This window comes from Microcebus murinus, chromosome 9 (assembly GCF_040939455.1).
Source record: "Microcebus murinus isolate Inina chromosome 9, M.murinus_Inina_mat1.0, whole genome shotgun sequence".
Taxonomy (NCBI): domain Eukaryota; kingdom Metazoa; phylum Chordata; class Mammalia; order Primates; family Cheirogaleidae; genus Microcebus; species Microcebus murinus.
In genome coordinates, this window is record NC_134112.1 from 63,381,296 (window position 1) to 63,406,408 (window position 25,113).

At 34.1% G+C, this 25,113-nt stretch overlaps 1 protein-coding gene across 1 annotated transcript in view; it reads right to left on the minus strand.

Annotated features, from left to right (window-relative positions):
• Positions 1 to 25,113, minus strand: part of COG5 (component of oligomeric golgi complex 5) — a 299,347-nt gene that overhangs the window by 157,066 nt on the left and 117,168 nt on the right. Inside the window, exon 7 of the mRNA XM_012746191.2 lies at positions 3,359 to 3,489. Coding sequence (XP_012601645.1) covers positions 3,359 to 3,489 — 131 coding nt within the window. The remainder of the gene's footprint in view (positions 1 to 3,358; positions 3,490 to 25,113) is intronic.

A 25,113-nucleotide genomic window follows, 5' to 3' on the forward strand; every position in this document is an offset into this window, starting at 1 on the left:
CTGTGCAAGATTAGTAGGAAGGCAACAGGGAAAGAATGTGAGGATATCATCAAAGGCAATCCTGTCTGGTGCCAGACCTACAAAGTCAGAAACTTGGGGTGTTGCGCTCAGCTATCTGTGTTTTAACAAGTCCTCGCACCAATTCTGATGCATGCAAAAGCTTGAGAATCACTAAGTCAGGAGAACAGGAGAAGAGACAGCTCTTAGATCAACTTAATATACTAGAGCCTGAGAAGGGGACAGACATGGTTAACAAGTAAAAAACCAGCAAGTAGTAAAGGCACGCTGTATTAAATGAGTTAAAAGATTGATGTTCTAAATGAATAAAAGAATTGAGCTATAATAGGATCAAGAAAATGAGAGGGAAGAGAAAATAGGTGTCCACAGTCAATGAGACACTGGAAACTTAGAGCAAATGCTAATGAGACAACATCCACTGTTGATAATGGGGAAAAGATGCTAAAGTATAACAGAAGAGAAGGGCACTAGACTCAATTTTGGGACAGTGGATGTAAAAGAACTGTGAGCTCAATGCATGAGAATAACCATCTCCATAGGTACTGCTAACATCCAGGATTATGGGATTTGAAATAGAGAGAAAAAGTACTGCCTAAGTCATGGACAAGAGAAAAAGTTGTAGGAGATGAAAGCAAACCTATGAGGAGTTGGACAATATAGGTTACAGGAAGTCAATTCTTAGTTTAAAACCCCAAGAAGGTATAATTTATATAGGATGGAAGGTTACAGAGTCAAACCTTGAAGGCACTTCTTAGGAAGGCAACTGTCTTTCCTTGTTTAATTCCAGGCAAAAAATTTGATTATTATTTATTATTTCATTATTTCCTTCTCTTTCAAGTATCTAAAAAAGTTATTTTCTCTTATGTAATATAGAATACTTTATTTTTTTTAACAATATAAGCATCTATTTATCTTCATAGATAGACCTAGAGTTAAAACATAATTGGCAAAACAACTAAAACTGATGTTTAGTGTTAGAAGTTAAAAAAATGGTTACCTTTGGGAAAGGGAGAGAGAGCAGTAATTCTGAAAGGGGGTGAAGAGACTCTGGGAATGATGTAGTGTCCTATTTCTTAACCTAGGTTTTGATTTCACAGATACGTTTGCACTGTATTTCATTCTGTAAGTACATTTATGACTTGTTCACTTTTATTATGCATATAATATTCAATTCAAAAAATTTTAAAAAGCAATTTATTCAGTTATATTTTTAAAATTACAGCTAGTTAAGAATCAGAAGTCAAATAAGTACCTTCCTGATTTAGAGACTACTTGAAGAACTGAGTATTAATATTAATTTTGTCTAATACAAATGCACAAAATGAAATTCCTGATTTAAAGGATATAAAAATAACTCTAAATATTAATAATTATATCTGGGTCCAATACCAATGGAGAAAATATATGGATGTAATACAAGTGTAGAACTGAGATTTAATTCTAATTTGTTGATTCTAATACATCAATACCTTTGAGTTTCTTGTGATTCAGAAAATTAAGCATCAGGAAAATGATACCTTACAAAAAATCTCAAGTCAAAAATTTTTTTAATTTTTAATTATTATGGGCATATAATAGTTGTATATATTTATAGGGTAAAATATATAGTATGTAATGATCAAATTAGGGTAACTGGGGCCCATCACCTTGACCATTTATCATTTCTTTGTGTTAGGAACATTTCAATTCTACTCTTTCAATTATTTAAAAATATAGAATAAATTACTGTTAACTATAGTCACCCTATTGTGCTGCCAAATACTAGATCTTATTAACTCTATATAGCTGTATTTTTATCTCATTAACCATCCCTACTTTACGGTCCCCTTCCTCCCTGCTACCCTTCATAGCCTCTGGTAATTATCATTCTCCATTTTCTCTCTTTCTCCATGAGTTCATTTTTTTTTTTTGGCTCCTACTGTAACGAGAACATGCAAAATTTAACTTTCTGTGCCTGGATTATTTCACTTAACATAATGTCCTCTAGTTCCATCCTTGTTCATTCATGTTGCTGCAAATGACAGGATTTTGTTCTTTTTTATGGCTAATATTCCATTATATATATGTGTCAAATTTTCTTTATCCATCTGTTGATGGAAACTTAGGTTGATTCCATATCTTGGCTATTGTGAATAGTGCTGCAATAAACACAAGATTGCATATATCTCTTCAATATACAGTAACAGAGGGAATGGCCTGAAAAAAATGGCAAAAATATTTTCTGTCTCTTTAAAACAACCCCCACTCCTTTTGTAGAACTAGGACCTGCATCCCTGCCTCAGGCCAGTGGTTGGAGAGGCAGGGAAGTGTCCTTGGTTTTCTGTGCTATAGGAGATGGCTCAGCTCAACTGTCCGGAGGAGATCCTGGTCACCAGATTTTCGGGGGAGATGGGATGATCAGAATCATCGACTGTGGTTAAACAACAATAGCCTAGAAGTAAGAATCCTCTCTTTAAAAGCTCCGTATTTCTGCTTACTATGAGGAGGATGTCATTTTAGACAGAAGTCTCCATCCTCCCCATTGCTGGCCTTCTAAAACAACTTATCCTCGTTCTGATGTGGCCTGGGAACAAGTGCTGAGCTTTCAGTAATAATAGTGGTTTCCTTTCTTTTGAATATATACCCAGAATTGCTGGAGCATACAGGAGTGCTATTTTTAGTTCTTAAGGAACCTCATACTGTTCTCCATAGTGGATGTACTAATTTACATTCCCAACAATGGTATATGAAAGGTTCCCTTTCTCTAAATTCGATCCAGAATTTATTATTGCCTGTCTTTTTAATTGGGGTGACATATCATATCATAGTTTTGTTTTGCATTTTTCTGACGATTAGTGATGCTGAGTCTTCTTTCATAAATCTGTTGGCCATTTGTATATCTTCTTTTGAAAAATGTCTATTCGGATCTTTTGCCCATTTTAACTGGATTAGTTGCTTTTTTCCTATCAAGTCATTTCAGTTTTTTGTATATCTTGGTTATTAATTCCTTGTCAGGTGGGTAGGTCGCAAATATTTTCTCCCATTCTATGGGTTGTTAAAAGGCTCAAAATGAGTAACAGTGCCTTGGACAAAACAAGCAGCTCAACAGGTATTAACGAGCTACCTATCTGCATATGCACATCATATATTTCATGTTATATATCTTAGGTCTATTTTAGAATTAAACATATTAGATATGTATTAAATAAATTTTCCTTATAAATGTCTTACTCTTCAATTTAAATTGTAGACATACTTCCTCCATAATAAAATGAAGATATGTATTACTTTTTTGAATTGAAGTCAAATGTTCATCTGTACTATGACATTTTTCACATTAAAAAAGTGATATTTTTATTACCTGAGTCTCTACACCTTGCTCCAATAGACGCTTAGCTTGATTTTCCACTTCAAGTCGAGCTCTTGCAATAAAAAGCAGATCATTTTCTATTACTTCTATTCCAGAAAGATCTATTCCTTGAGAAAGATAATCTGTTTTAAAAAACACACACATTTAAGTATTTCAATATTGAATAAATATCAAGGTATCAAAATATCATATAATTTCTTCAAAGAAATACAGATTTGCTGTTGAACACAGTTCCCTTTCAAAATCGATATTTTTTAAAATATAGTTTCCAAAATGTTTTCTATTTAATAAATAACTTTATTCTGGAGTTAAATGTTCCAAATAAGACAGAAACAGTAAAAGGGGTGGAGAAGAGGACAGGGGATTGACATTTTTTAATGACAAATTTGTAGAACAATTTGAGTATATTTTACATGTGTAACTTTCATAATAAATACAACTAAATTTAAAGAGTAAATAGGAAGTCATAAAAAATAATACAAAAATTAAAATAAGGTGGCAAGCCCAACAGAAAAAAAGTTCATACCCTCTAAATCAATGGTTCTACTTTCGAGAATAAATAATCTTAAAACAAAACAAAAAATACACCAAAGTGAATGTATTTGGCCATGAAGTGCATTTGTAGTGTTATCCATACATGTGTATATGCATGTATACATGTACACATATAATATGTATGTGTACATATAAACATATGTATGTTTTACATATATATGAACATTGTAAATTAGTAAACCATTTTGGAAAACAATTTTAGATGATCTAATAATGCTCTACATGAGTATCCCTCTATGACCAAAATATTCCATTCCTAGGTGTATATTGGAAGACACGTATAAGAATGTTTTTAGCAAAACAAAATAAAGCTGAAAACTTAATTGAAAACAAAATAAAGCTGAAAACCCAAATCATCATCAACAGGAGAACAAAAAAATAAAATTGTAATGTATTCATTCAAAGTACTACTATAGAGGAGTAAAAACAAACAAATGGCAGGGTTATACATATCAATATCAATGACTCAATAACATAATGTTAAGGAAAAAGAACAAGTTTTAGAAGAATACACACAGCAAGAAATAATTCTCATTAAGTTTTTAAAAATATGAGACTAAATATATTATTTGGGACACATACAAACATTAATAACATTCGGAAAAGTTAGCAGAGATATAGGTAATACAACAAATGTTTAATATTCTAATTCTTAAGTTTGGTGGGCAGTATTATAGCTTACACATAATAAAAATATGTTTTTTGCATTTTTTTAATATTTTTCCATTAAATATAAAGTAAGTATGAGCCAATGGCACAGATTATAGTGTTATTGGACAAGAACATTGGAACAGTTATTATAACTGCAATCCATATATTCAAAAAAAGAAAAGACTGAACATGTTAAGTAAAGATATAGATAATAAAGGCACAAATCCAATTCTACAGGTGAAATACACAATGTATGGATGAGATTAACAGCACATGAGACACGTAGGAAAAGCAAAATATATTATCTCAGGAAGAAGAGTTTAATGCAAAGATTATTAACTAGTAACTGGATAATCTTAACAAAAAAAGACCATACTTGCTAAAGAATTTCTGTAAATCAGAGAAATTTTTAAAGGGGAGAAATCATATAATCCTACAACATAGAGGCAACCACTGCCAAGTGGATCACTGGAATTTCCAGAAGTACGTCTGAAAAATTTATAAATTCCCAAATTCTCAAGTAACACCAAAATAGCATATATCCTCCCCCTGGAAGTTTATGTGAGAAAGAACAAAGAAAGGAACAACTGATGTACAGGGGCTGGGCAGCTGGCTAAAGTTACTTAACAATGAAAGTGGCTCCCCCTCCTACACACCAACTTTGCAAAGAACACCACTCAGATTAGATATATGTCTCCAAAAAATTACAAGCAATCCTCAGAAGTTTCTAACATATTTAATATCTTGATTGACCTTAAAAGTAAATGTCTGCTAGCCAGGTACAGTTGCATGTCCCTGTAATGCCAGCTATGGGGGAGGCGAAGGTAGGAGGATTGCTTGAGTCCAGAAGTTTATAACAAGCCTGAGCAACACAGCAAGACCACATCTCCCAAAAAAAAAAAAAGAAAGAAATTAAGAAAAAGTAAATGTTTATTATATTATTTTTAAATCTACCCATGAGTTTTGTTCTTTTTCTTTTAATTATAGTTATTTATAATCCCTTATTAACTTAATGTTATAAATACTTACCCATCCTATTATAGTTCTTATAAATATCAATTTTTGACAGCTGCCCAATATTTCAACAAATGAATGAACCAAAAACTTATTTAACCTTCTCCTTAATATGGAATATTTGTTACAATAAATAACTACTTTAAACAGCTCTATATGTAAAGATTTTAAATATCTAGAATTATTTCCTTGGGAAAGAATCAAAGATAGAATTATTAGATCAAAGTAATACTTCTGAGTTTCTTAATACTAATTATCAAACTACTTTTCAAAAGGGCTATACGACTTTGTATGTTTTTCCTAAAGTAATCTGCAGGAGTAATCTAACCATAGACAGCACTGGATATTACCATTGTTTCGAATATTTTATGTGCTGCTATAAGAAATATGTTCTTATTGATGATCTAATCTGAATTTTTAGGTGACAAAGCCATGTTTATTAACAATATTTCCTCTTGAGAATCTGTATAAAATTTTTGCTTCCTTATCTTTTTCTTAAATTACTCTGTATTTATAATTATATAATAATAGTCACTATTTGCCTACTATACCTGTTATGAGAATTTTCCCAGTCTGCTGACTTTTAAATTTTTAGTTACTTACTTATATATTATTTCTTGAGGCCATTCTCAGAACACAATCATAAAATTATGCTATCTAAAAAGCTCCACATTTGATTCTTCCCCATATCCTTGCCTGATTAAGAAATTCAGACTTAAAGGCTTTTTGCAAAAGCAAATAATCAGAATATAAAATTGTGGTCATAGAGGGTTATCTAGAAGGCTGATAAACAGTAATCTTAGAGAGAAAAAAATGCCCTTTTAGAATCCATTCAACAAAAATTTTACCTTTGAAATTAAAGTAAATTATATTGCAAAGGTTGGGTCTTATCACAACAACCACATTTAAACTCATTCTGAAATTAAAATAAATTATATTGCAAAGATTCAGGCTTATCACAACAACCACATTTGAACTCATTCTGAAGTATCAATCTTCTTTGCTATCATATCAGATACAGTATAAAGAACACAGTTACTACAGAACACTGAGCAAAATAACTTAAAACAAAACAAAAAACCCACAAAATAACACCAAACAACATGAATGTTGTAAGGGTTATAATACTGATAGAAATAATTTATCCAATCAAAAATGAGATTTGAGCTTACTTAATAGTACCAAAAAATAATGTTCCCAGCAATTTTTTAAAAATTGTTTTAAAGATACACCCATGGACAGACGGACAGACAGACACACACGCGCACAGACACAGTAATGGCTCACTAAAAACAAAATTATTTCATTAAAGGAACTTTAGAAAAGACACAAGTTAGAGTAAAAGTAATACCAAATTCCAAGGACAACTTCATAAACATTTTGATTTTCATTTCATTATTATAACTACAAAGAGTGCTTTATTCTTATATTTGATGTTTTAATCATATTTATGTAGCTATCTTGAATCTAATGGCAAAACACACCTATGGGGAAAAACACTTTAAAGAAAATTTTTTACATACAATTGCAGGATAATTCTAATAATGTGTAATCTAATTAAAAACATAGTAAAATTATAAAGCAAAAATTCTAAAGTCATGAGATATTTGCACAAAAGCAGAAATGATGGCTTATAGAAAATAAAGAATAACATGAGCTTAATATGTGTAAGATTTTAATATGTGATAACCTAAACATAATTGGACAAATAGAAAAATTGTCATAAATGTATAAAACCAATCACTGGAAAAAATTTTTAAGAAAGAGTAGAATACTATTCCAACTACTGAGGAAAAATAATTTCCTAACCTTTAAAGAGATAAATAAATTACAAGAAATATTTCACAACCAAGTATCGATTTTTAATGAAAAACAGTAAAAAGAAAAACAAAAGAAAAAGAAAATAGAGGAAATATTTATAGTAACTGAAACATATAAAGTATTACCATCAAAAACATATAAAGAATTTATAGTTTCCAATAGGTAAATAAGCAAAGGATATTAAATAACAAGTTCAAATAAAAGGACAATCATCAGTTAATGTTTGAAAACCTATTAAACCTTTCTAATAATCTTTGAAATTAATCTTCACATAAAATAAAATAGTAAATATTCATTGAAACATCTTTCAAATCAGTAAAAATATCTTTTAATTAAAAGTTGCTTCTTACTAACATTTTAAAGAAGATGGGTACATCCTTCAGAGGCTAAATATGATAGAAAAAATATTGAACTAAGAATGGGAACATCTGTGCTTAACTCTGCTTAATTCGGGCCGGGTGTGGTAGCTTATGCACTCTGGGAGGCTGAGGTGGGTGGATCGTTTGAGCTCAGGAGCTCAAAAGTTCGAGACCAGCTTGAGCAAGAACAAGACCCTATCTCTACTAAATATAGAAAGAACTTAGCTGGACAACTAAAAATATACAGAAAAAATTAGCCTGGCATGGTGGTGCATGTCTGTAGTCCCAGCTACTCAGGAGGCTGAGGCAGAAGGATTGTTTGAGCCCAGGAGTTTGAGGTTGCTGTGAGCTAGGCTGATGCCACGGGCACTCTACTCTGGGCAACAGAATGAGACTCTGTCTCAAAAAAAAATGAAAATCTCCTCAATTCTATGACCTAAGAAAAATCACTTAACCTTTCTGAGACTCAGAAAGTGAAGATTCAAAAGCCTATGTTGGAAATCAAGCAGGGTTGTATGGATGAAATGAGTTAATATGCATGAAATATAGTTTATAAACCATTAAAAATATTACATATAAATAAGGTATTATTTTCATAATGGGGTATTAGTTGCCAACCCCTGTTCTTTCTATGGAGATAGGGTGTAGACCCTGAAGAACAGATAGGTAATCTTAACAAATTTAGAATTATAGAAAATAAACACAGGTTAAAATTTGTACTTTTTTAACCAATTCTTAATTGATACTACTGCATAAACTATGCACAGAATAGCCTTGACCTTAAGTAAACTCTTTTAGCTGAATCTTTATATTTCTAAAGTCCAAAGGACTTTTCAGGGATTGTTGATAACCTTTCTTGTTCTTCAAAGCTTCATGGAAATTTGGTACCAAAAGCCTTACTTCTTTTTTCTGTCTGTCACTAAAAGGGGAGGGAAAAAAAACATTACTATTAAAAATGGGGACTAGTTTTCCTTTCCTAAATCTTACTCTATATCTGTTTCAGCTAGCACAAAATATTGCCCAAGGGAAACAGAAAGACAGTGAATCCTGTATCTGTTCCTCTGGGCACAGTTTTTCCTTTTTTCCTCACTAACTGTGGTACTGCTGATTTGACATTATGGTTTAAAAACATGGATTTAAACAAAATCTTTTTTACTTACAGAAAGATATTTCAGGTGCTTTATTTAGTGCCTACCTTCTAATAAGTACCTAGTCCGAAATAAGAGTAGGCCAGGTGTGGTAGCTCATGCCTGTAATCCTAGCACTCTGGGAGGCCGAAGCCAGTGGATTGCTCAAGGTCAGGAGTTCAAAACCAGCCTCAGCACAACCCCGCCTCTACTAAAAAGAGAAATTAATTGACCAACTAAAAAATATATATACAAAAAATTAGCCCAGCATGGTGGTGCATGCCTGTAGTTCCAGCTACTAGGGAGGCTGAGGCAGCAGGATTGCTTGAGCCCAGGAGTTTGAGGTTGCTGTGAGCGAGGCTGATGCCAGGGCACTCACTCTAGCCTGGGCAACAAAGTAAGACTCTGTCTCAAAAAAACAAAAAACGAACAAAGAAATAAGAGTCAGTATCTCTAGATGCTCTGAATAAAATCAGCAAGGATACAGAAAAAATGAACACCACTATAAACAACTTACAGAATACTTCAAAAAAAAAAAAAACAATACAAATTCTGTTCAACCTCACATGGAACATTAACCAAGATAGGCTATGTCCTGGGCCATAAATAAACTTTATAAAATTAAAAGAACTGAAATCATACAAAGTATGCTCTTTGATCATAATGGAATCAAACTAGAAAATTTTCTAAACTTTGCAAATTAACACATTTTCAAATAATGAATCACAAAGTATAGCTAGGGAAATTTTTTTAAATATCGAATTGAATGAAAATTAAAATACAACATCAAAATCTGTGTGATGCAACAAAAGCAGCAGTTAAAGGGAATTTATTAATAACACTAGATATAGTTTTAGAAAAAAATGTTATTACGAAACAAAAGGTCTCCAATAGATAATGCAAAATCCTGCCTCAAGAAACTAGAAAAAGTAAAATAAACGAAATAAGATGAGAGCTAATAAAAAGAAATCAATGAAATTAAAAATAGAAAAACAGAGAAAATCAATCAAACCTAAAAGTTAATTCTTTGAAAACCTCAATAAAATTGATAAACCTTTAGTTAGTCCAAAAAAGAGCACAGGAGGAAGACAAGTTACCAGTATCAGTAATGAAAGAGGACACCACTATAGATAGACCTTATAGGAATTAAAAGATAGAAGAATACTATAAATAGCCGAACAACTTAGAAATGCTACCAGAACTCATACAAGATGATCTGAGTAGATCTATAACTATTAAGGAAATCGAATTTGTAGTTTAAAACATTCAGAATAAGAACTCTACAGGCCCAGATGTTTTCGCTATCGTTAAAGAAAGAAATCAATTCTATACAATGAAAGAAGGAACACTGCCTAAAAATAGGAAAAAAAAAAAAAAAAAGAATAGTGTAGAACATTACACCTCTAGAGATTGACACAAAAATCTTCAAAATACTAGCCATTCTGATTATCCTGATACAAAAACCAAAGACATTACCACTCCCCCAGAAAAAAAGACAACAAATCTATCTCCCTCAAGAACACACATGCAGGCAGGGTGCAGTGGCTCACGCCTGTAATCCTAGCACTCTGGAAGGCCAAGGTGGGCAGATTGCTCAAGGTCAGGAGTTCAAAACCCGCCTGAGCAAGAGCGAGACCCCATCTCTACTATAAATAGAAAGACATTAATTGGCCAACTAATATATATAGAAAAAATTAGCCGGGCATGGTGGCTCATGCCTGTAGTCCCAGCTACTCGGGAGGCTGAGGCGGGAGGATGGCTTGAGCCCAGGAGTTTGAGGTTGCTGTGAGCTAGGCTGACACCACGGCACTCACTCTAGCCTGGGCAACAAACCGAGACTCTGCCTCAAAAAAAAAAAAAAAAAAAAAGAACATACATGCAAAAATCCATCAACAAATTATTAGCAAATATAATCTTGCAATATATAAAAATAATAATATACTATAACCACAGGGGATATCTTCTTGGAATGCAGGGAAGATAAGTATTGATAATTTAAAGATGTTTTACTATAAACCCCAAAGCAACAAATAAAAATACAAGTGTAGAGCTAATGAGTCCACAAATGAGATAAAATATAATCATAAAAAATACTCAGTCTAAAAGAATGCAGAAAAAGAGAAAAAGAGAAGCAATGAACAGATGATTATAGATAGAAAGGAAATTCTAGAAAATGCAACCCAGAATGTAGGTCAGTTCCCTGAGGACTGGAGAGGATTTTGGAGAAGGTGGGAGGGAAGCCTCACATGGAAACTTTTGGGAGTGATGAGTATGTTTATTATTTTTATTGTGTTAATGGTTTCTCAGGCATATAAATATGTCAAAATTTATCAAGCTGCACACTTTAAACAAGTGCAGGTTATTACATATCAATTATACCTCAATAAGGCTTTTAAAAAAGAGAGAAAAGCTGTGACAGAAATACATCAAACAGCCGGGCGCGGTGGCTCACGCCTGTAATCCTAGCACTTTGGGAGGCCGAGGCGGGCGGATTGCTCAAGGTCAGGAGTTCAAAACCAGCCTGAGCGAGACCCCGTCTCTACCAAAAATAGAAATAAATTAATTGGCCAACTAAAAATATATATACAAAAAATTAGCCGGGCATGGTGGCACATGCCTGTAGTCCCAGCTACTCGGGAGGCTGAGGCAGTAGGATCGCTGAGCCCCGGAGATTGAGGTTGCTGTGAGCCAGGCTGACGCCACGGCACTCACTCTAGCCTGGGCAACAAAGTGAGACTCTGTCTCAAAAAAAAAAAAAAAGAAATACATCAAACAGAATTACAGGGTTTATTCAACAACAAAAAAAAAATCATTTTTCCTCTTTTCTATACTTATGAAAGACATCAAGAAAGATCTGTATGACTTTGATTTTCTCTTTCAAATGGTCATTTAAATGCCTCCTATGTGCTAGGCACTGTCTAAACAAAGACAAAAGACATCAATTCTACATGTATATTATAGCTTTGTTAACAAAGTAGAAAACAGAATTATAAACCAGGCAGTACCCCATCCAAAAAGTTGAACAATACACTTATACATGAAAACGTTGTGTTCCCAAAGAGCTACATATAATTCTTTAATTATGGAAACTGGAAGAACTGCTTCTCTCAGGTCCAGCCATTCCAAAAGCTTAGTGGACACTGACTCTACCATATATGGTATTATGATAACTTTAGGAAATGCTGGGTTAAACACAAAATAAAGCAGACTTCTTTACTATAGTATTCCTTAGAACCATTACTATATATGTAAACATCCAAAATAGGAATATAAATTATAACATTTCCCAAATCTATTTATCCACAGGATACCATCCATTCCTTGCTTATTTCACCTCAGATTTCAGAAGATATAGTAGGACCATCACACAGGGAGCATAACTTACGAAAACACAGTGATTATACTATACTGGTTTAGATGTAATAGGAAAAGAAACAAAGTCCACATAAATCCAATGATAGAAGCCCTTTTTTACTCCTTTAAAAATCAGGTCAATAAAGGATCTTATTTTACAATATAAAGCACTCTGACAAATAATAACATAAATAAATCATGTTTATAATACAGATAAAAGATAAGGGAAATACGTATCTCTATCTTATTCTCTATGAATAGTACCCACCATATACAAACAGCTATAACTGTAGAATCTTCATATATATGAGTTACCATAACAACTTCTAGCCATATTTTTATTCTATATCTGAATTTTACTTAAAAAAACAAGTATTATATGGCTATATGAAAATTGCATATCCACACTCTGAAGAGTCCTAATGAAGAAAAAATATGAAAGTTATTAACAGTAATTACTAAGCTTTATAAAATTTAAGGGCTTAAAGTTAACTCTGAGAATATTTACTTTCTAATCAATACATTATAGATGTAATGCACTGATGCAAAATGTTAGAAGAATTATATACAACTAGTTATCAGAAATAATAATTATAATACCGTGTGTTTCCCTGAAAATAAGACCTACCTATAAAATAAGCCCTAGCAGGATTTCTAAGCATTTGGGCAATATAAGCCCTACCCGGAAAATAAGACCTAATGATGGGTGTGGCTGCGCAGCGTATCTGCACAACCCACAAATTTCATCGTGGAACGGTAAAGAAGATGAGCAGCCCTTCTCCTCTGCCCTATGAGAGCTCTATTGCTCGACATGAGAAATTGGGGCCAATGGCTCTAAAGGAAATAGAGTCACGAGAAATTCAGGATGGAATTTGAGGTTTGGAGAGTTATGATGATGTTGCAGAAGATGACTTAACTATTTTAAATAAATGTAGATTGTTGTACTGTACTTAAAAAACAATAACACATTCCCTGAAAATAAGCCCTAGGGTGTCTTCTTGAGGAAAAATAAATATAAGACCCTGTCTTATTTTCAGGAAAACACAGTAGTAACTAACACTCATATAGTGCTTATTATGTGTTATGGGTTGAAATGTGTCCCCCTAAAATTCATATGTTGAAGTCTTAATCCCCAGTACCTCAGAATGTGACTTTATTTAGAAATACGGTCATTTTAGACATAATTTTTTTTTTTTTTTTGAGACAGAGTCTCACTCTGTTGCCTGGGCTAGAGTGCCATGGCGTCAGCCTAGCTCACAGCAACCTCAAACTCCTGGGCTCAAGTGATCCTTCTGCCTCAGCCTTCCAAGTAGCTGGGACTCCAGGCATAAGCCACCATGCCCAGCTAATTTTTTCTATATATTTTAGTTGGCTGATTAATTTCTTTCTATTTTTAGTAGAGATGGGTTCTCGCTCTTGCTCAGGCTGGTTTCGAACTCCTGACCTTGAGTGATCCACCCGCCTCAGCCTCCCAGAGTGCTAGGATTACAGGCGTGAGCCACCACACCCAGCCTAGACATAATTATGACATAGTTAAGATGAAGCCCCTAATCCAATATAAATTGTGTCCTTTTAAAAAGGAAAAAATTTGGGCAAAGATAGCCACACGTGGAGAATGCCATGTGAAGATAAAGGCAGAGATTAGGGTAGTGTTTCCACAAGCCAAAGAACTCCAAAGACTGCCAGCAAATCACCAGACGCTAGGGGAGAGGCATGGAACAGATTCTCCCTCACAGGACTCAGAAAGAAGCAAACCTACTAGTCTCTTGATCTGGGGCTTCTAGCCTACAGAATTATGAGACAACAAAATTCTAATATTTAAGCCATGCAGTTTGTGGTACTTCGTTACATCAGCTCTAGCAAACTAACACACTACATGTCTAGACACTGTTATAAGAACCTGTAAGAACTCATTTAATATTCACAACTCTTTAGTTAGGTACTTTTATCTGCTCCACTTTCCAGGTGGTAAAACTGAGGCACAGAGAAGTTAATTAACTTGCCCAGGGTCACGTACTAAGGCAGGATCTGGAAAGTGGCACAGATAGTATTTTTCTTAGTTTGAGCTGCTGTAACAAAGTACTATAAAACTGGGTGGCTTATAAACAACAGAAATTTATTTGTTACAGTTCTGGAGGCGGGAATTCTGAAATCAGGGTACCAGCATGGTCAGGTTCTGGTGAGGGCCCTCTTGCAGGTTACAGACATATATCCTCACATGACGGAAAGACAGCTAGAGGGCTCTCTGGGGTCCCTATTATAAGGAACTAATACCACCTATGAGGGCTCCGAAGGCCCAACCTCCTAACACCATCACATTAGGGGATTAGGATTTCAACATGTGAATGTTATGGGGGACACAAACATTCAGGCCATCACAGTGTTGCTAAAACTGTCCCATAGTATAGTTCCATGTTTCAACTGTCTGGGGTATTCTTGGCTGTCCTACATCAAAGTCTGATTCTGTGGACATATAAAGCTTTGTTCTCTACACATATTCTAAAATCTTCCAATAAATCCTTCCTACTTAAACCAGGTGTAGTAGATTCAGTTGGCCTCAACTAGGTACCCTGATTGATAAATAAGAAAATCTCTAGTCAAAAACTGAAGTTCTGGGGAAAGTTGAAATACTTACAGAACCAGACAGTGGTTATAGACTCAAAAAATGCCCGAGTGATCTCTAACTACTACTTGTTATATGGATTTTAAATTTTTCACCATGGCAGTGAAGGGCCCAACAAGCTGCCTGGCCACAAAAATCAATTACTCTGGTCTTAAAACATGTTCATCTATTCTTTTTTTTTTTTTTTTTTTTTTTTTTGTTTCTCAGTGTCCTTGTAAATCTATTCTTATATTTTGACAATAAACACTTATGGCTTTTTTCCAAAAGGAAGGCTATATACACAGACCACACCTGAGTCCAACTCAGGAGTGAAGGTCTTGAGGTAAGAAAAATAAACTACCATAGACTGCAAGAGAGATAATTAGAGATCAGTAGTTAAGGTTTGGATTTTCCTATACATCAAAATTTACAATGGCTCAAGCTTGACCACTCTTCCTTTCTCTTATTGTTCATTGCTCTTCACTAAATTCACTTCATGTTAACTCTGTGAAAACAGTGTACTCACAAATTAGTTCACAATTTGAGAATTAAATATATTTTAAGACAAAAATATATACTCTTCTGTTATGGGTTGAAATGTGTTATCCAAAAAAAGGTATGTTGAACTCTTAACCCCCAAAACCTGTAAATGTGACCTTATTTGGAAAAGGGGTTTTTCCAGGTATAATCCTTAAGATAAAGTCATACTGGATTAGGGTGGCCCCTAATCCAATGACTGTCACCTTTGTAAGACACCTTATAAGGGACATTTGGAGACAGACACAGAAACTCACAGGGGAGGCAGCCATGTGAAGGGAGAAGAGACTGGAATTGCTCACCTATAAACCAAGGAACACCAAAACCACCAAAAACTAGAGGCGGCAAAGAAAGATTCCTCCCCTGCGCCTTCAGAGAGAGCATGGCCATGCCAACACCTTTATTTCAGACTTCTAGCCTCCAGAACTGTGCAAGAATAATTTTCTGTTGTTTGAAGGCACTCAGTTTGTGGTATAATGTGTCAGTGACCCTCCATAACAGCTCAGTAGCCCTAGGAAACTAAAACGCCTTCCTTCTCATGTATTCATTTTTTCCATCTTCAATCAATGCCCAATTTTGGCCTGAAGCTATAGACCAAATGAGTTAATTGAGAATTGAAGTCAATAAAGGTTCCACATGCAGAGCAGCTGCAGGATGAGCTATTTAATCTTCAATACAACATTCACTGGCACATTACCAGCAAGTTCCCATATTCTCTCAGCTTAAGAGGTCTTGAGCTACTGAATACAATTTTCACAATGAATGAATACGCTTATGAAGAGGAGTTAGGTAAGTGAAACACAAAACTATATGGGCTTAAAGCACAGGCATCAGATATTTTGCTAAATAAAATGAAAGTCACCATGTCTGTTCCACCATTAGCATTTCTTGTCTGCTCTTTATTTAAAAAAAAAAATTCAAGTATTAGTGCATGACAAACCAACTATACAATGAAAGATACTAATTAACAAAATATTACTAAGTGTACCACTCAAAATTTTGCCTAAAATATTTTGGCTGCCCCTTATTATACAAAATCTTTATGGAATAACAATGCTTCATTTAATCTTTCAAAGGAATTAAATAAACTGTGATCTTAGAAGAGTAGCAACATATGAATGTGACAGCTCAAAATGAGTGGAATGTTACAAGTCTTTTAAATTTAGTCATTCTTGAGGATGTAAAGTGGTGTATCACTGTGGTTCTGATTTGCATTTTCCTAATGACTAATGATATTAACCATCTTTTCGTGTGCTCATTGGCCATTTGTATATCTTCTTGAAGAAATGTCTATTCAAGTCCTTTGTCCCCCCCATTTTTAAAAAACAAACAAAAAAGATATAAGGTCTCACTAGGTTGACCAGGCTGGCTTCAAACTCCAGGCTCAAGTAATCTTCCTGCATCAGCCTCCTGAGTAGTTGGACCATGCCCTGCATTTGCCCATTTTTTAGTTGGATCATTTGTCTTTTTAAATTTTGAGTTGTAAGAATTCTCTTTGTATTTTGCATACAAGTTCCTTGTATCAGATATATGATTTACAAATATCTTTTCCCATTCTGTGGGTTGCTTTTTCATTTAGTTGACAGTGTCCTTTGATATACAAAAGTTTTTAATTTTTGATGAAGTACAATTTATCTCATTTTTCTTTTGTCACTTATGCTTTTGGTGTCATATCTAAAAAGCCAAGATCATAATAATTTACTCTTACATTTTCTTCTAAGAGATTTTTGAGTTTTAGATCTTTAGGTCTATAATACATCTTGAGTTCCTTTTTTTAGCATGGTGTGAGGAAGTGATACATATTTTTTTTCATGTGGATACCAGTTGTCCCAGCATCATATACTGAAAAGACTATTCATCATCAATTGAACTGCCTTTATGCCCTTGTTAAAAATCAATTGACTGCAATAGCCACATGCAGAAGAATGAAGCAGGACCATATGTATCTCACCATATACAAAAACTAATTCAATAGGGATTAAAGACTTAAATGTAAGGCATAAAACCATAAAAATTCTAGAAGAAAAAACATAAGTAAAACTCTTCTAGACATAGGTCTAGGCAAAGAATTTATGACTAAGAACACAAAGGCAAATAAAGTACCAACAAAAATAAATAAATGGGACTTGATTAAATTAAAAAGCTTCTGCATAGCAGAGGAAATAATCAATAAATAGGCAACCCAAAGAATGAGAGAAAAAAATTGTAAACTATGCATCCAACAAAGGTCTAACACCCAGAATCTACAAAAACTCAAACAAAACAGCAAGAAAAAAACAAATGATCTCATCAAAAAGTAGGCAAAAGACATGAACATAATTTTTTCAAAAGAAAATAGACAAATGGCCAACAAACATATGAAAAAATGTTCAATATCACTAATCATCAGGGAAATGCAAATTAAAACCACAATAAAATACCACCTTCCCCCTGTTAGAATGGTCATTATTAAAAAGAAAAAGCCAGCAGATGCTGGCATGGATAAAGAGAAAAAAGAATACTTATACACTATTGGTAGGACTGCAAACTAATACAACCACCATGGAAAACAGTATCCAGATTCATTTAATCCAGCAATCCCACTGCTGGATATCTATCCAAAAGAAAAGAAATCCCTTCATCAAAAAGACACCTTTACTTAAATGTTTATTGCAGCACATTCACAATTGCAAAGATGTGGAATAAGCCCAAGTGCCCATACATTCATGAGTGGATAAAGAAAATGTGGTACGTGGATATACACAGTATGGAGCACTACTCAGCCATAAAAAGGAATGAAATAATGTCATTTGCAGCAACTTGGATGGAACTGAAGACCATTATCCTAAGTAAAGCACCTCAAGAATGGAAAAACAAATACCACATGTTCTCACTAAATGATGGATACACACAGGCACAGAAGACAAAAAGTACATTGGAAACTAACAAGAGGTGGAATGGGGAAGAGGGTGAAGGATAAAAACTTACCTATAGGGGTACAATGAACACTGTTCTGATAGCAAGCATACTGAAAGCCCTGACTGCAGCATTATATAGTCTATCCTTATAACACAAACAGTTGCACACCCTTAATATTTTGAAAATTAAAAAAAAAAGTCAACTAATTATAAATGTGAGTTTATTTCTGGACTCTCAATTCCACTGACCTGTATCTCTATCCTTATGCCAGAAACAGACTGTATTACTTACTGTAGCTCTATAGAAAATTTTGAAATCATTTAAGTATAAGTCCTCCAGCTTTGTTCTTTTTCGAGTTTATTTTGGCTATTCTTTTTCAAATTTGTTTTAGCTATTCTGGGTTGCCTGCAACTCAGTATGAATTTTATGATGATCTTAACAATTTCCTCAAGAAACAACCAGTTTGGATTCTGACAGGGATTGCATTGAATCTATAAATCAATTTGGGAAATGCTACCATCTATGCTAGGCAGAATAATGGCACTCCAAAGATATGGCACATCCTGATCCTTATAATTTGTAAAATGCAATCTTACATGCTAAAAGAGACAATGCCGATGTGATTAAGGCTCCTAAAACAGGGAGGTATCCTGGATTATCTGGGCAGGCCCTAATTCAATCACAAGTGTCCTTATAAAATGGAGGCAGTGGGAGATTTGATTACAGGAAAAGGCAAAATGAGAAGGGAAGCAGGAGAAGAGGTAATCTGATGCAGGGCCATGAACCAAGGAATGAAGAGAACAGCCTCTAGAAACTGGAAAACGCAAAGAAATGTATTCTACCTTAGGGTCTCCAGAAGGAATCAACCCTGCCAACATTTTAATTTTAGTCCCTTAAAACTCATTTCAGAATTGTAAAAGAATAAATTTGTGTTGTTTAAAGCCACCAAATTTGTGGTAATTTGTTACAGCAGCCATAGTAAACTAATACACCTAATACAGGTGCACATAATTTTTACACATAACAAAAGTGTTTACACATAAGAGTTCAATATAAATGTAGCAAAAACTAATAAAAATGAAAGAAACAGAAAAATTATAATATAATTTTAGTAAAATATTTATAGTATTTAAATACTTATATTTATAATAATTGTGTATTATAAATATTTATAATAATTATAGTAAAATATTTCTATATGCTTTTATCAATAAATGATAAACAGACAGAAAATTAGTAAGGATATCTATAGAGAGAGATAATGTAAACATGGCAAAATTTTTACAACCAGTAAATGTAGGTTATGGGTACAGGGTATTCATTTTGCTATCCTTTCAAGTTTTCTCAAGTTTGAAATCTTTTAAAATAAAAAGAGGAAAAAAAGTCATTTAAGTTTCAAAGAATATAATACATGAAAGATGGTCTATTTTTTATCTGGGGCATCAAACTCTTATCATCTTACTACCAAGCATTATTACTTACTAGAAAAATCTTATCAGCTACACTGGTTTTTCTTTATTTTTTTATTTTAGTGTATTATGGGGGTACAAGTGTTAAGGTGACATATATTGCCCATGTCCCCCCTCCCCCATACTGATTTTTAAATGAAGGTCAGCTTGCAAATACACAGCCCAAAGAACCATTATTTTAGATAGGAATTTTTGTGGAGTTTTAAAAAATATTTATTATATACCTGGCACCGTGGCTCATGTCTATAATCCTAGCACTCTGGGAGGCCTTGGGCGGATTGCTCAAGGTCAGGGTTTGAAACCAGCCTGAGCAAGAGTGAGACCATGTCTCTATTAAAAATAGAAAGAAATTAGCTGGACAACTAAATATATATAGAAAAAATTAGCTGGGCGTGGCAGTGCATGCCTGTAGTCCCAGCTACTTGGGAGGCTGAGGCAGAAGGATCACTTGAGCACAGGAGTTTGAGGTTGCTGTGAGCTAGGCTGACGCCATGGCACTCTAGCCCAGGCAACAGACTCTGTCTCAAATATATATATATATTATAAAAATGTCATAAGAAAAACTGATATTATAGGCCACTTGTATCCACTACTAAGTTTCAACAACTATCATCATTTTGACAATCTTACTTGGTCTATACCCCACCTCATTTGTTTGAATGCTTCAGCATAAGCATTAAATCTTAAATACAAAAAGAATCATCAAGGCCAGGTACTGGTGGCTCACACCTGTAATCCTAGCACTTTGGGAGGCTGAGGCAGGAGGCTTACTTGAGGCCAAGAGTTTGAGACTAGCCTGAGCAAGAGTGAGACCCCATCTCTACTAAAAATAGAAAAATTAGCTAGGCGTGGCAGCGCATGCCGGTAGTCCCAGCTACTCAGAGGCTGAGGCAGGAGGATCACTTGAGCCCAGGAGTTGGAGGTTGCTGTGAGCTAGGCTGACGCCATGGCACTCTACTCAGTGTAACAAAGCAAGACCAGTCTTAAAAAAAAAAAAAAAAAAAAAAGAATCATCAAAGAAAATATGTCACGTGAAAAGACCACAATATTCTATAAAAATAGCTGCTTCGTAGTGAACTGAAGTTGAAAAATTAAACACAGGAAGGTAGGACAAAAGACTGCTAGGTTAAAATAAAATTGAAGCTGACAAAATGTTAGGCTAGAAAAGAAACATTTTGGCAATTCAAGAGTAACTGATATACCAAAAAAAAAAAAAAAAGGGCAAGGGAAATCAACAAGATGGAACCACTTAATCCTCTGAGGATTTTAGGATACTTAAGTATCTTAGCATACTTAAATAAGAATATGATCTGAGTAAGCCCAGAGGCAAACACAATAACACACTCAAAGGCAATAGTTTCAGTGTAAGCATCTCAGTTAACCAAAGATTACCATCAATAAAAGGCCAATGCCTTGTAAGAAAAGCTGTCTCTCTGAGAAAATAAATTCTTTTCCAAAGTCATGTCCTATTTATAATACATATATTCTACCCTACAAAAAACTTTCTATTTTTTTCTATTCAATATAGTACTGGAAGTCCTAGCCAGAACAATTAGGCAAGAAAAGAAATCAAAGGCATCCAAATTGAAAAGGAAGAAGTAAAATTATCTCTGTACACAGATGATATGATCTTATATGTAAAAAACCCTACAGATTACACACACACACACACACACACACACACACACACACTATAAGAAAGAATAAATGAATTCAACAAAGTTGTAGGATACAAAATCAACATATAACAGTTGCATTTGAGTACTCAAACAATGAACAATCCAAAAAGGAAATTAAGGAAACAATCCCAATTACAATAGCACCAAAAAGAATGAGATAACTTAGGAACTAACTTAACCAAAGAGGCAAAAGTGTATAAAATGTGACTAAAAGAAATTAAAGATGACACAAACACAAAGATATCCCACATTCATGAACTGGAAAAGTTAATATTAAGATGTCAATACTACCCAAATTGATGTATAGATTTAATGCAATCCCTATCAAATTCCCAGTAGCATTTTTTTTTCAGAAATATAAAATGCCACCCTAAAATTTGTATGAAATCTCAAGGGACCCCAAGTAGCCAAAACAGTATTGAAAAGGAAGAACAAAATTGGAGATCTCATGCTTGCTGGCTTCAAAACATATTACAAACCTACAACAACCAAAATTGTGGGGTACTGGCATACAGATAGACATATAGATCAGTGAAAGAGATTAGACAGCTCAGAAATAAACCCTTGCATATGGTTTTGATAAGGCCAAATGATTTCTGACAAGGGTGCACAGACAATTCTTCAAGGAAAGTACAGTCTTTTCAACAAATGGTGGTGGGAAAACTGGATATCCACATGTAGAAGAAAAAAATTATACCCTTGCCTTATACCATATGCAAAATTTAATTCAAAATGGATCAAAGACCTAAACACAAAAGGTAAGTCTATAAAACTCTTAGAAGAAAACATAAGGGAAAACTTCATGGCATTGAATCTGGCAATGATTTCTTGCATATGACACAAAAAGCATAGGCAACAAAAGATAAATTGGACTACATAAACTATGTCAAATATACAAACTTCTGTGCAAAAAAACACAATCAACAAAGCAAAAAGGCAACCTACAGGATATGAGAAAATGTTTGCAAGTCATATATTTGATAAACAGTATACATAAAGAAACCCTACAATTAAGCAACAACAAAAAAACCCGATTTAAAAATGGGCAAAGAATATGAATAGACATTTCTCCAAACAAGACAGACAGATGGCCAACAAGCATATGAAAAGATGTTCAACATCACTAATCATCAGGGAAATGCAAATTAAAACACAATGAGGTATCACTTCATACTTGTTCAGGATGGCCACTAGTTAAAAGAAAAAAAAGTGCTGACAAAGATGTAGACTGGTTTTTAAATAGGAATGCTTGTGCATTGTTGCTAGACATGTAAATAGGTGCAACTGTCATGGAAAACAGTATAGAGTTTCCCCAAAAAATTAAAATTATAATCACCATATGATACAGTAATCCTATGTCAGGGCATATATTCAAAAGAAAGGAAAGCAGGATTTAGAAGGAATATTTGTACACCCATATTCATTGCAGCATTATTGACAATAGCCAAGAACTGGAAGTAATCCAAATGTCTACTGACAGATAAATGCATAAAGAAAATGATATATACACACAATAGAAAGTATTCAGCCTTAAAAATAAAATCCTGTCACGTGCTGCAACTCAAATAAACCTTGAGAACATTATGCTAACTGAAATCAGTCACTCACAAATAGACAAATACTGTACTACTTACATGGGATATCTACAGTAGTTAAACTGATAGAAGATAGAATGGTGGTTGCCAGGGGCCAGGGGGAGGAGAAAAATGGGGAGTGGTTATTCAATGGGTATGGAATCTCTGTTTTACAAGAGAGATCTTCTCAAAAGATTAAACATAGAATTACTGTATGGTCTATCAAGTTTACTTCTACATATACTAAAAGATTTTTAAGTAGGAATCTGAACAGATATTTGTAAACTCATATTCATAGCAGCATTATTCACAATAGCCCTGAGGTGGAAGCAACTCAAATGTCCATTGAGGAACGAAGAAAATATGGTCTATATACACAATGGAATACTATTCAGCCATAAAAAGAAGGAACTCCTGCCATTCACAGCAACATGGGTGAGCCTGGAGGACATTATGTTAAGTGAAATAAGCCAGAAAAGATAAATACCACATGGTTTCACTTACATGTGGGAGCTAAAAGAAGTTGATCTCATGGTGACAAAGAGTAGAACAGTGGTCACCAAAGGTTGAGAAGGGTAGGGGGATGGAGAGGATGAAGAGAGGCTGGTTATTCACAGTACCCAAGACATTGAAGCAACTTAAATGGCCATGGACAGATAAATGGATAAAGAAAATGTGGTATATTCTTATTCTTTACTGGATTGATCCAGTAAAAGAAAAAAAATTCTAATATATGCTACAACATGGATGAACCTTGAAGACATTAGGCTAAATGAAGTAAGCTAGTCACAAAAGGACAAATATTACATGATTCCCTTGTATGAGGGAAGTCAAATTCATAGACACAGAAAGAAGGATGGTTGCCAATAGTTCTGAGGAGAGGGGAATGGGTAGTTAATTGTTTAATGAGTACAGGCTTCTAGTTTGATACAGATGGAAAAGTTCTGGGGATAGATGGTGGTGATGGATGCACAACTATGTGAGTGTACTTAATACCACAGAACTACATCCTTAAAATTGGTTAAAATGGCAAATTGTTATATTTTATACATACATATATATTGGTTATTTTTAAAAAACCTTCTATTTTAAACATAGCACTAGTTTTAAATTTTATAGGTCTAAATTTTTAAATGTTAATTTATTTTTGCTTGCAACTGCCAGAAAGAAAACTAAAACTGACTTAAAGGGTGGAAAAAAGGAATATAATGAAAATCCCAAAGCAATAGAGAATTTAAGCAGTGTTGGATATCTTGGGTGCTCCACAAATGTCATCAAAACTCAGTGTGCCTGTCCTGTTGAAAGAAAATTAAAAGTTTATTATTTAATAATTATTGTATGCCAGGGGTGGTGGCTGTCTGCAATCCCAATGCTTTGAGTAGCTGAGGCGGGAAGATTGCTTGAGGCCAAGAGTTCTAAACCAGCCTGGGCAATACTGCAAGACCCTATCTCTACAAAAATTTAAAAAATTAGCCAAGGGCAGAGGCGGTAGCTACATAGGAGGCTGAGATAGTAGTATCACTTGAACCCATTAGTTCAAGGTTACAGTGAACTACATGACCAGGCCACTGTACTTCAGCCTGGGCAACAGAGCAAGACCTTGGCTCTAAAAAATAAAAATTAAAAAGTAATAATTCTTGGGAATAATATGATATTTTTATAATGTAAATATCATCCTGAATTGTGTTTTCAAAGAAGTGAATATCTTATCATCTTGTTTTGTTAAATGAAAAAAAGAAGAGACAGAGTGAATATCCACTTACAGTAATACCTGAATAAATTAAGACAAGACATTCCCATGACACTATTTATGGTAAAATGGCAAGTACTGACCAAGAACTAAACCACAAGTCAAGAATTAAAGATCTAATCCTAAATTTTATAGGCCATGAAACCCTGGACAAGGAATTTCCTGGGCCTCAGTTTGCTCATTCATTAAGTTGGGATCTCCTTTCTGGATCAGTATGAATTTCAAATGAAATATTTGTAAAATCCCTTTTAAAAATGAATGTTTTACTTCAATGCAAGGTACTGTAATCAGAAATTTTATTAGATAACCAGAGGAAACAAAGGGATATATTGCCACAATGCTCATTTCTTTCCTAC